The following is a 12356-nucleotide window of genomic DNA, read 5'->3' as shown; positions in this document are numbered from 1 at the left end:
CACAAAGTGGTTATAAGTTTACATATACCTTGAAAACTATAATTTTAAGAGGGATCATAAAATAGCATGTTGTTTTTTAATCAGTAAAAAATTGCTAAATTTACAGGATTGAAGAGTATTATTTTACAATAAATTACAGTAGCCAGATATCTACTGTTTAATCTGTAAACATTGAATGCTGCATTTTCTAACAATTTTTTTGTGAATCAACAACAGAATGACAAAAATCCCAGTAATTTCCTGCACAGTGCTTTACTGTGAGTTCACATTATATAGTTGTCTTTGAAGTCACTATAATGGTGATTAGTGTCTGCTTGTGATCTTTGATGATGTATATTCATATTCAAAATTCTGATCTAGCCAAGTCAGAAGTGTGACAAATGAAAAACATTTCTTAAAACGATGACAAGCTAGAATATAAAATAAGCCAATGGGCTGATTGTAACTTAGTCAAACTATTTTCAGCATGAATATGATTTCCAATAACCAAATACCAATCATTAATTTTAAAATTGTTCATAAACTGTTTGTGTGAATGTGTGTTTGTGTGTGTGTGTGTGTGCGCGTGTGCGTGTGCGTGTGCGTGTGTGTGTGTGTGTGTGTGTGTGTGTGTGTGTGTGTGTGTGTGTGTGTGTGTGTAGTCTTCCATTACCCCCTCAAAAAAAACAACAACTCTGTAATCAACTTGGCTGTCACCACTCTTAAAAATCAGATTATGTGACCTCTCTTCACATTTGCTGAAAACAGCAACTGCTGTAAGCTGTCGTCTCACTTGTGTCATCTTTTCCTTAGGATAAAGTTTTACAGTTCATTTCATTAAGTATCATCCTTCCCTCAAAGCTTATATATATAGAGATAGCTCAAAGCTTATATAGATATATAGATGACATCAAAAGCTGTCCCGCACACAGCTGTCAGCGATGTGTCACTTAAAGTAGAATAAAATATAACCAGATACGCCACTGTTACCGTTAAACTTTGACTGACAAACATATAAGGTCTGTATTATAGGGATGATCCGCTGTGGGCTGTTATGGGCCGTTTTACATCCTCGTTTTTAAACCTGGTCCACCGTAGCAGATCACACTGCAGTCCACTCATACCAAAGTTGGATGTGATCCCAGCAAAAAACATTTTTCTCCTCTGTGTCAGATAACAATTGCTAATTAATGGGCGTGTAAATGTTTCCTTGTTCGGTGGGCTTGTGGAGAGGGTGTTTTTAACAGCGCGAGAACAAACACCGAAGGTCCGTCAATTGCAAACACTGAGCTTGCTTAGCATGTGGGTGGTGGAACCCATTCAAGAGGCTGGCTGCATGCACTGCAAACAGAGCATGGACGCGTGTGTTGCCATGACGAGAGCGATAGCACAAGGAGAAGATGGTGTAAAGGCAATTTGCAACCAAACACTTGGGAGGAAGTTCTCCCAGTGGAAATGAGTCAGCTTCTTACACAAAACAAAACAAACACTAAGATACCCAGGAAATTGAATAGAACCAAGCATGGGATCACTCCCACTTACTGCTACTTCTGTCAAATTTTCAAAAGAGTAGGCCGAAAAATCTGTGGTGTACAAAATGAACAGCATGTATACTTAACAGGAACGTTTTGGCCCAAAAAAACGACAAATGTCCTTCAAAAAAGAGGTGTTTATCTCCTTTTTTTATTATTGTATATTAGCTTTGCCTGGCTTCATGGAGTTTATTTTTCTTTTTGATCTCGCCAACCTTGAAACACATACTTGGTGTGCTTCGGCTCAATGTATTTATGTGCTCAGCTCGCTTACAGTTTGCCTGAGGTCAAGGTCACAGATCTGAGGACACTCATCTCACTTAATAATGTCTTGCTGACCTTTGCCCTTTGCCTGTTAAAGATTAAATGCCAATAGCAGCAGTGTTTCATTGGGACTTTGGCAGAACATGTACAAAACATTTACTGTACACAAATACCAAATGACATTTACTGTACACAAATACCAAATGACATTTACTGTACACAAATACCAAAGGAATGAAAATATGACTTTTTTTCAAGTAATGAAACGAAATTCTGGCAAATGTAACAAAAAAAATATATTAAAAAGACACAATAAACAGTTTAAAAATTCTTTTAAAACTAGATTTAAATAAGATTTTAAGTATTTAAAGGGCATGTAAAATCGCTCCCCTAACTGAAGAATTGAAGTCACTTATATTCACCAAAGCTACATTTGATCAAAAATAGGCTACAGTAAATTCAGTCATATTTTGAAATCGAATTACAACTTAAAATAACTGTTTTTTATTGTAATAAATTTAAAAATGTAATTTATTCATGTGACGGCTAATTCCTTGATGACAAAGCTGAATTTTGCGTTGCCATTACTCAGTCTTCAGTGTCACATGTGTTGGGGGTAACGCGAGTTATGCAATCAGATTACATTTTTCAAGTAACTGAATGCATTGCTTTTAAATTCACAACAAAATATCTGAGTTACTTTTTAAATAAGTATTTTTTTAAAGTTCACATTTATTAATAGATACCTCTCCTGTCCCCATGTTAAGAGAAATCGAGAGTAAGTGCAGAGGCGCTGTGTGCGCTGTGTAAACATGATGGTTATTGTAGTTCTAGAGTAAATGTGAGCATGCATTTACTCTTCTCATTTGCACAAAAACAGATTCAGTATTCCTTAAAATGAATAAACACAGAGAAATGCGAATTCAGAATATTACTCAAACCGGCAGTAATTAAATATGCTAAATAACACAAATATACTTTATTTATTTAATCTTACTTTATTAACCAATGTGTTCTCTGCTGAACTTCGATGATTCAATTCGGCGAAAATTACTTCAGATAAACATCACATTTGTGTTTCTTTTTTTTTATTGCTGAAGTAACTTTCTTTTGCGTCATATTCTTCTACAAACCAGAATGGCAGCACAGCTGAAAGGTTTGTTTGAGCTGTCCCTCTACTGTACAGGTGTGACTTTGCATTTATTCATTTAACTTTTGGTGTAAAACTTTTTTTTTTTTGATGAAAGATGACCAATCGTGGCGATTTCTATGATCATGGCTCCTAAACGGTGGTCCAACGTTGTACAGTGAGAGTCTGTTTTATTCAGTCTTGTGCCTTGTGTCGTAGCCTACAATTCAATAGGTGTCATCATCATAAAGTTTAGATTACATGTCGTACCCAAGTTTCTTAGATCCATGACGTATAGTGTGATGTGATTCGTAAAGATCTTATAGGATTAGCGAAATCGCAGTCTGTAGCAGGAAATAGAGTATTTTATTTTAACAGTACTTAAGTATTTTACTCATACTGAATGTAGGCTCAAAGATGCAATACTCCTCAACACCTCAGAGACATACCAGTGAAAAACAAGAAACAGTTATTTGTGAGAAGAGCAATCACATGTTTATTTTCTAAAATCGAAATAAAACTGAACACCTCAATATTGCAATAAAACCAATATCCTTCAAAATGGTCTCTTCGATATTATGGATACATAAAATAATGTTAACTCTAATTAAAGCCTAAAAAGTCAAAGCCCAGTTGCAGTGAGTCCTAACAGGAACACATAAATATGATCACATTACACCCGTTTTGGCCTCGCTTCACTGTACAGTTCAGGATTAATTTTAAAATTCTTTTATTTGTTTATAAGTCACTAAATGGTCTTGCCCCACCTATCATCTCAGAGTTATTGCATCCTTACACACCCACTCGTTCTCTTAGGTCAGCTAATCAACTGCTCCTACATGTGCCCAAAACTATTCGTAAACTCAGAGGGGATCGCGCCTTTGCTGTGGCAGCTCCAAAATTGTGGAATGATCTGCCGCAGCCGATAAAACAGGCCACTTCGATTACTCGTTTTAAATCTCTCTTAAAAACCCATCTTTTTTCTTTGGCCTTTAACACCAGGAGTTGGCATTTTGTTTATTTTATTGCCTTTTTATGGTTTTTGGTTGTGCTTCATATGCTTTGTTCCTAATTTATTTCACATTGTATTTTATGTTGTATGAATTGTGTTGTGTCTTGTTCTGTATATTCATGTGTGCAGCACTTTGGTCTACTTCGGTCGTTTTAAAGTGCTTGATAAATAAAGTTGAGTTGAGTTGAGTTGAGTAAAGTAGACTTGTTGACAAGTTTGGGTGAGTAAGGGCAAAACGCACCGGATATAGTACCTTCAATGCCCTGTTGATGGCGATATTGCTTCTTTTGTAACAGACAAAAACTGCAGCAGAAAAAGTTAGGTGCCATGCTAAATATAATGAGTAAAGAGTAAATACTTATTCAAAAATGTAGAGTAAAAGTTGCTAATATCCTTGATACTCAGCCAAAGTAGCCAAAATGATGCTTAAGTACAGTAACTAATGACATTTACTCACACACTTTACCACTGGTGCACGCAAAGTGTTCAGTATCCGTTTCCCTGAGTCATCCAATTTTGAACATTACATAAAAGGATGTAGAGATGAACTTCTGTTTGCAAATAAATACTATTTCCCACGCGCTTCGGCAAAACAAAGGCAAATAATCTGTTATTATTTGACAAAAACATTAGAGAAAAGAAGCGCACTAAGTGCTAATGGGTGTACAGTATAGTCTGTAGTGTTTTTCCGAAGCTCTGTCGAGCAGTAATCTGTGTGATGTCTGGTGTGGTATGACTCACTGCGTGGCGCTCAGTACAGACGTGTGTCAGCAACCCTGCTGCAGGGCTAAGTGATTAATTAGTCACAACAGGAGCTCTGCGCTGACAGCTCCGCCACGCAGGTTACACCTCTTTGATCGTCATTCACCGCTGACAATTCATCTCTATGAACAGGAGGAAGTCAAGGGAGGAAATCAATGAGAGCGGTTGTATATACATACCATCGCTTATTCTTTGACTGTCACATCACAGGAGGCAGATTGGACCGGGTTGTGACATTAGCCGCACACACACATCGCACAACTCATTATCAGATCCATTCAGTTGGATTCTTCTTTCGTCTGCGACCTACTGTACGTACAAAAAGTTTTAGAGCCGTTAGGTGTGTTTCTTTTTTGTTATTGGTGGCAATTGAATCCCAAGTGGCACTAGTCAGCAGTAAGCAAGACATATTATTAGGGATGACTTACAAAAATTCTGTAAATTAAGACAAAATAATGATGCAACCCTTTAACAATGTTTTGTTATGTTTGCAGAAGGCGGCCAGATAAACAACATGATGCAAACGCACCAGTATCCAGGCCTCAACCAGCTGTCCCATGTCTATGAGCAACAGCAATTGGCAAAAGAGCTCAACACATACGCCTCACTGAAGGCCGTGGGTAAGGATGTACACTCGAAAGGATCATTTTTAGCATGTCAGTGTTATCCTCTCATGTGGATCTTTCCTGTGCAAAACTCATAAATTATTCCTCTTATTGAACATAGCATTTACCGCAGAATATTTTACTAATGATTAATGAATCCCAGAATAAGAGGTTTTGAGAGCTGTTTTATCACTGGATCTGTATTGAAAGAGAGTCACTGTACCTCATTACAGTTCACTTGGGAGTTTTCAAATATATCTCATTAGGAAAACTCAAATATATACACGTTTGTGTGTGTGTGTGTGTGTGTGTGTGTGTGTGTGTGTGTGTGTGTGTGTGTGTGTGTGTGTGTGTGTGTGTGTGTGTGTGTGTGTGTGTGTGTGTGTGTGTATATATATATATAATGCATACAGACATAGATATATGAAATGGCAAAGCTTAATTTTCAGCAGCTAATACTCCAGTCTTCAGTGTCACATGATCCTTCAGAAATCATTCTAATATGCTAATTTGTTCCTCAAGAAACATTTCCTATTCCTATTATCAATGTTGAAAACAGTTGTGCTGCTTAATATTTTCTCAAATAACAGGTCATCTTTTGTAACATTATACATGTCTTTACTGTTACTTTTGATCAATGTAATGCATCACTGCTGAAAAAAATGTTTTTGGAACAGTAGTGTATACACTCACCGGCCACTTTATTAGGTACACCTTGCTAGTACCGTTTGACCCCCTTTTGCCTTCAGACCTGCCTTAATTCTTCGTGGCATAGATTCAACAAGTGCTGGAAACATTTCTCAGAGATTTTGATCCATATTGACGTGACAGCATCACTCAGTTGCTGCAGATTTGTCGGCTGCACATCCATGATGTGAATGTCCCATTCCTGATTCCACCACATCCCAAAGGTGTAACACAAACTATCCCCAGATTTAAAAAACTTGTATATGGCCCATTCACGTATTTGTCCGACTGTAAACAAACCTATCGCTACAACAACAACTATGAAACTAAAATCTACTGAGCAAATACAAATGGCAGAGCTTTGAATAATATCACAAACTCATCGCAACCCCTTTAACAGATGCATACTTTTATAGTAAGTTGTTAGAACAGCCAGAACTGCAGCCCATGATAAACAATAACAATACAGTGAAGTAATCAACTGACTATAACCAATTATCTAGCCCCCTAAACATGAAAAAATACTTTTATCCCATACTTTTAGCCTACTCAGTATAGTTGCATTCTTTGTGGCATGGGACGTTCGTAGCTTAATGTGTCAAATGTGACAATTAAATGTACGAAACAGACTGTACTTTACTTAAATGTTGCTATAATAGCCCAATATTAATGCTAGAAAGCCTATGCACTTGGCAACTGTAAAATGGCCTATTCTATTTCATCATTAAAATCCATTTTCACATTAATTTCACATTCAAGGTGGCCGATGAGTGTATATACAGAAATTAAAATAAACATAACTGGGAAAACTGAAACTAAAACTACAATAATTTTGCATGACTTCAAAACTAAATCGGATCAAATATGTTATAATATGAAATGGCATATTAGAAAACTTGAAATCTTTACAACCACCTCGAAAATACCTGTAGATATAATAGCACTAGACTGAAATAATAAAGGTGTAAAAACTTTAAAAAATGTCTTTATTTTAAAGACATTTAAAATAAAAAATAAATAAAAATATAATCAAACTAAAACCAACAATGATAGTGCACACTAAACTGAAGACAAATACAACCAAATTAAAAATGTAAGACTATTATAACCCTGTGTTGAAGTTGCTATTGATAAAAGTGTCTGCTAAGCGCATGTAATGCCATGGTTTAACTGTAGTATGTTGCTACTATTGTTTCTCCATCTAATCACCTGGGAATTCCTCAATCAATGTGATGATGCCTAAAGAGGGTCTCACTGATGCATATAATTCATACTGTGAAGTCACTTCCTCCCTACCAGACAGCTAAATGTTCTGATTTCACCTTATCACGGATGATGTATAACTATGAGATCATCGAGCAGAGAAAAACTGACCCTCTGGCGTCATGGTTATTTTTTCTCATTTAATTGCCTTCTCCATGAAAATTCCCAAAGGTGCAGAATTGTTAGAGCTGATAAGTCCCAATTCTACAAATCAATACTTCTCTCTCAGTCCCTAAATACATCTCTAAGGTCACAGAATTGGATTTCCACCCGACATAGAGAAGTGGAGCTTCTAATAAAGGCCTGCACCAGAATATCCTCCCACCAAAAACCCTTTGAGATCCTGATGACACTAACTCCATGCGTGGAGTCACGGAGTTTCGAGCCGATAGATATTTGAACTCTGTCTGGGGGCACTAGTTACAAAACCACGATTCATCTTGATTATGGCTCTTGAGGATGTGCACTGTTGAGCACTGTAATTGATTCGCCCGTCTGTTGTGATGATCCATGTATCCGATACAGGGAGCAGTGCAACTGTGAAAAAATGTCCGCCGCGCACAACGTCTCCGTCTTCTCCCACAGGGGCAGACGAGCAAATAAATAAGATTTATCATCACACCGCAGACCAAACTCGTTTTAAGCGTGAAAAGTTGATCTTCAAGGTCGTCAAAGCGGCCGACCATCAAAAGCAGACTGAGGAAGTCACACTAGGATGCCCGGTACTCTAAGAGTAATGATCCCCTTACAAACATGAATCACCTGGTTAAAGGACACACCACGCAGAGGAACGTGACAGGCAGAACTTAAACTGACCACAGATTGAAAACCTTAACTGCTTGTGTGTTAAACTCTTGGATTCAGATGCTAATGTTTATGCAGGAAAGGTGGGACTAACTTTACTATTGCACTGTGTACCAACTGTAATGGCTATTTTCGACTGGATGATTACGTCCAATATGTTGACATAAAATGGAAATTCCCCCTATCTATTTTCTAAATGCACAATCGATCTTATTGTGCACCATTCATCCATGCATGTTTTATTTATTGATTTAAATTTGATGGTTCTCATGGTTCATAGTCAAAATGTCATTGATCAACTCGATCTTCCATTGAAATGACAGACTTCTCTCTGGTGAAGTACGCCGGACATCTCCAATCATTTAGGGTTTACACGACAACGATATGCTATCGGAGATATAAAACGATAAATGATATAAAACTGAGAAGTTTTTCCTTTGAGTTTTTCGCGTACAGACGACACCATTGTCAAAAACGATCCCCATACACACGGATTTGTGAAAACGACTAATAACTCAGCATTCTGCTGCCAGGCCATTAGATGGCGATGAAACACTATAGACTGTAATACGCATGTGCATGACGTCATCGTCTTTAGAGATTCCGGTTTTGTTGTTTACATGGAGACCGTTTTCAAAAACGTGCACTTTGAAACCGTTTTCAAAACTTTGTGTTTTCTGGCACCCAAAAAGCTGTTGTCGTGTAAACGAACGGCCAAAACACATTGAAAAGTTTTACTTTATTAGTACTTACTTAATTTTTCATACATGGGATCACATACAATTACCCAAAGGTTTCTTCACAATAACCAGAACAAAAATGTACCCTCTGAAACCCCCCCCCCCCCCCCCCCCCCCAACCCCCAGCGGTCCCCCAGGTCCAAGCCACTGATCCTTGTAATAAAATTGCAATAAAAATGATAAATGATCAACTTAGGATAAGTATAATAACACAGATCATCAGAGGTTTACAAGTTCAAATTGTCCCCCAAATTAAATGATTCCATCTGAAAGCTTTCCTGTCAGTTCATCTGCAGCAGGTTGAGCAGGTTGCTCAAGGGTTGAGGCTCTAGCTTTATGTATTCTAGCCGTTGAAAGTTCTAACATTACTATATCATGAAACTGAAATAGCCAGTGCCGCACAGATAAATTATTGGGAGGGAGCCATCTTTGCGCAATTATCTTTTTGGCAGATGTTAAACCTGGCAGCCAGATCTTTCTTTGTAGCTCAGTGAAACCTTAATTGGAATCATCATTTAGAAGGAGCACAGCTGGTTGCACTGGTATATCTTTTCCTATCATATCAGACAGTACTGATGTAATCTTTTCCCAAAACTCACAAACCTTCTCACATTTCCACACCATAAGCATGAATGTTCCCACTTGTTGGTAGGGGCAAAAATGACAGTTAGGATTTGGAGATGATTTTTAGTGAGGGAACGTTTCTTTGGTGTCCAGTACAATCTATGACAAAAAAATTTTTTTTTGGATGCACATAATATGTTTTTCCTTACCGTCGCCCAGTCAATCTGGTCTCCTTTAGCCAAATTGTGTTCAGTGGTAAATGTTTTTGCTTAACTTCAAGAAGGCGAGGATAGACAGCTGACAATACTCTTCTTTGAGAGGGATTAAAGAACCAACTGTGAACTGGGTGTGCATCAAGAGCTGTTCCCCACGGAACTAAAAGTTTTACATTTTTTGTTAAAAACGGTGTCGTGTAAACAGCTGCTTAAACCCCGCCCCTTTCTTACAATAGACCTCAAGCTCACATTCAGATCTGCCTCCACCATATCAACAGCCGATGGATAAAACCAAGTCCCTGCCATTTTTTTTTCTTTTTGATAATCCATTTCACTCAGATGAACATCATCATTTCAATTTTTCAAATAAACTCAAGATTTAAAGGGATCATACTTCATTTTGTATATATTTATTTAAAAATATTACATATTTTGATTATGATTTTGTTATAAAACAAAAACAGTTTAAAAAATAAGTTTAATAAAAATATGAACCCCTTCATCTATCTTAATTATATATTTTTTATGACATGACCTCTTTAACATCTGTATAATATTTTCAACATTTATGCTATAACCTTTCAACCAAAAATAGCCATTAGAGTTGGTACACAGTGTGCCACCTTTAGCAATTGAACATAATGTTAGTTTTGTTGTGCCAAAACAGTCCAATATAAAAATTTAATTTAGGAGTAATAACATCTATTTTCCTCAATAGCTCCCTGTGATAGGCAATTTTTGTAGCATAATTTCAAGTAATGCTTTTTTGGACTGGGTAAACAACGCTCTTCTATCTGAAGAAAATTTCAGTTTCTCACTATATAAAACTTTTATGTATGACAACTTCACATAATTGTAATCTCCCTTGAGCTGAACTAACCTCACTCTTCCTCTTTATCTTTTCATCAGCGGCCAAAGCCAATGGTGATTTCCTCAACAAGCAACACCGCCACTTGGTCGAGTTGGCGGCTAAGGGAAGCCTGCCGCTTCATTCAGTCAGAATGGAGCATGTGGAGCCCACAGCTTCTTACGTCACAGAGGTCCCGTGCCTCAAGCAAAATGGACAGAAGCCCAAAAGCATTAAAGCCAACGTGGCCCATCCCGCGATGGCCTACAGCTCCAATACAATCGCAAACCCCGGCATGCTGAGGAGCTGGGAGAACGCAGAGACTGCGGGTCGCCGCAAAACCTACGGCCCTAGGAAGGTGTGCACGATGGAGCGTGTTAATGAGCTACACACTGCCCGCAGTCATCATTACCTACCAACGCAACCCTACTTTGTAACCAACAGTAAGACTGAGGTGACTGTGTAAGAGGCTGAAAATGCTTCAAAGCAAGTGGCAGAGAGCCAAAAGTGATTATTGTCATGAAAGGACTCTCCACACTGCCCCTAGTGGACTGGAGGCACAACAGGGGTGAGCATGTTACGCTCTCACGATAACATCCACTGACTGCGAGGCCAGGGACACTTGGAAACGTTCACCACAATTTATATCCACTGTAACAATGATGTGTTTGTGTTCTGTCAATGGCAAGGTAAAAGGAAACAGATGTAAAGAATTGGCACACGAAAAGATTCAGATCAATAGCAATAAGATCTAATAAATGTGTACGGAAAGAATGGCTTTGGAGAGATGAGACATTACAGAAATGAAACATAACGGATTATCGATCCCAGATATTAAAGGGCTGGCGTGGAGTATGAAACACAGAGTGATGCTCTTATCTGAAATAATATACTGAAAATTTGTAGGGTGTGATATTGATTTGATGATGGCGGTATGAAGACACTGGGCTTGAGGCTGTGCCTTTTGTTTTCTCATTATAAAACACCTCGGTCAAGCTACTAAACAAATGACGCTTGAAATATGGAGTCAGAAGAGTATTAGCAGCGATGGTCACATTACTGAAAATATATAATAATGAGGAGGTAGCATTGTCATGCCATGAGCAACACTGTTAAAAAACATGGAGGCTTGGACACAACTTGTGTCTTTGGAAAAATATGTGTTTGGTCTCCTTTTTGCGTAACATTCGGCATTACTTTTTTATGTGTACTCTCAAATGCATACGAGCATGTTGAAATATTTGTCAAAATGTCATCAGTAGGTGTATCAGCTGCCACACGTAAGGTTGTTTTGCACTTTTACAAATGTGTCGTACAGAAGGTGCATTTTATTTTAAAAAAATTCCCCCAAACAGATACGACTATAAAAGTATATTTATACCATTGCCAATATATTTATGCAGATTATACAGTACATTGTGCCAAGAAGTAGCTGGTTGAAGTTGTTGTGTTCAGCATTATTTATTGAAATATAATGATTTATTTTGTTTTATTCAATAGTATGTTCGAGACAGAATGTTTCTAATGGAGTGGTAATTGTGGAGATGAAAACAAAATAAAGCTTTTTCTTTCCTCATTCTCTTCATCCTTATTTTCCCCTTCCATCGCTGTCTTTGATGCTAACAGGATGTTGCATTGTGAGGGTTTTGTAAACAGGTCGATGAACTTTGTTGTATCCAATTGAGTTAATTCAGCAATGCGTAAACCTGGAAATATCAACCCAAAGAACTTGACCTGCTCCTGCACTTCCCTCTGATTGCAGGAGAACCAGATCATGTGGAATAACTCTAGTCTAAGACGGATCCTGTCAGCCTCACTGCCTGGTAACATTTCTTTCTCCTCCATGCTTCTCAGTTATTCAGTTGTGTGTTGTGTGCATGAGCAGTGAGCAGTGCCGTAACTGCTTGTTTGTGCATCGTGAAATCTTACGTTTGCGAATTATTCACGGTAGTT

General features: G+C 37.8%; 1 protein-coding gene across 1 annotated transcript in view; it reads left to right on the top strand.

The window, feature by feature from the left end:
• shisa9a (shisa family member 9a) overlaps positions 1-11978 on the top strand; it is a 39639-nt gene extending 27661 nt beyond the window's left edge. Inside the window, exons 3-4 of the mRNA XM_079595754.1 lie at positions 5173-5298; positions 10466-11978. Of these exons, the coding sequence (XP_079451880.1) occupies positions 5173-5298; positions 10466-10869 (530 nt within the window). The 3' untranslated portion in view covers positions 10870-11978. The remainder of the gene's footprint in view (positions 1-5172; positions 5299-10465) is intronic.
• Positions 11979-12356: the final 378 nt, after the last annotated feature.

This window comes from Phoxinus phoxinus (genome assembly GCF_949152265.1).
Source record: "Phoxinus phoxinus genome assembly, chromosome: 21".
In the NCBI taxonomy this organism is placed as follows: Eukaryota; Metazoa; Chordata; class Actinopteri; order Cypriniformes; family Leuciscidae; genus Phoxinus; species Phoxinus phoxinus.
This window is presented reverse-complemented; position numbering and strand designations above follow the sequence as displayed.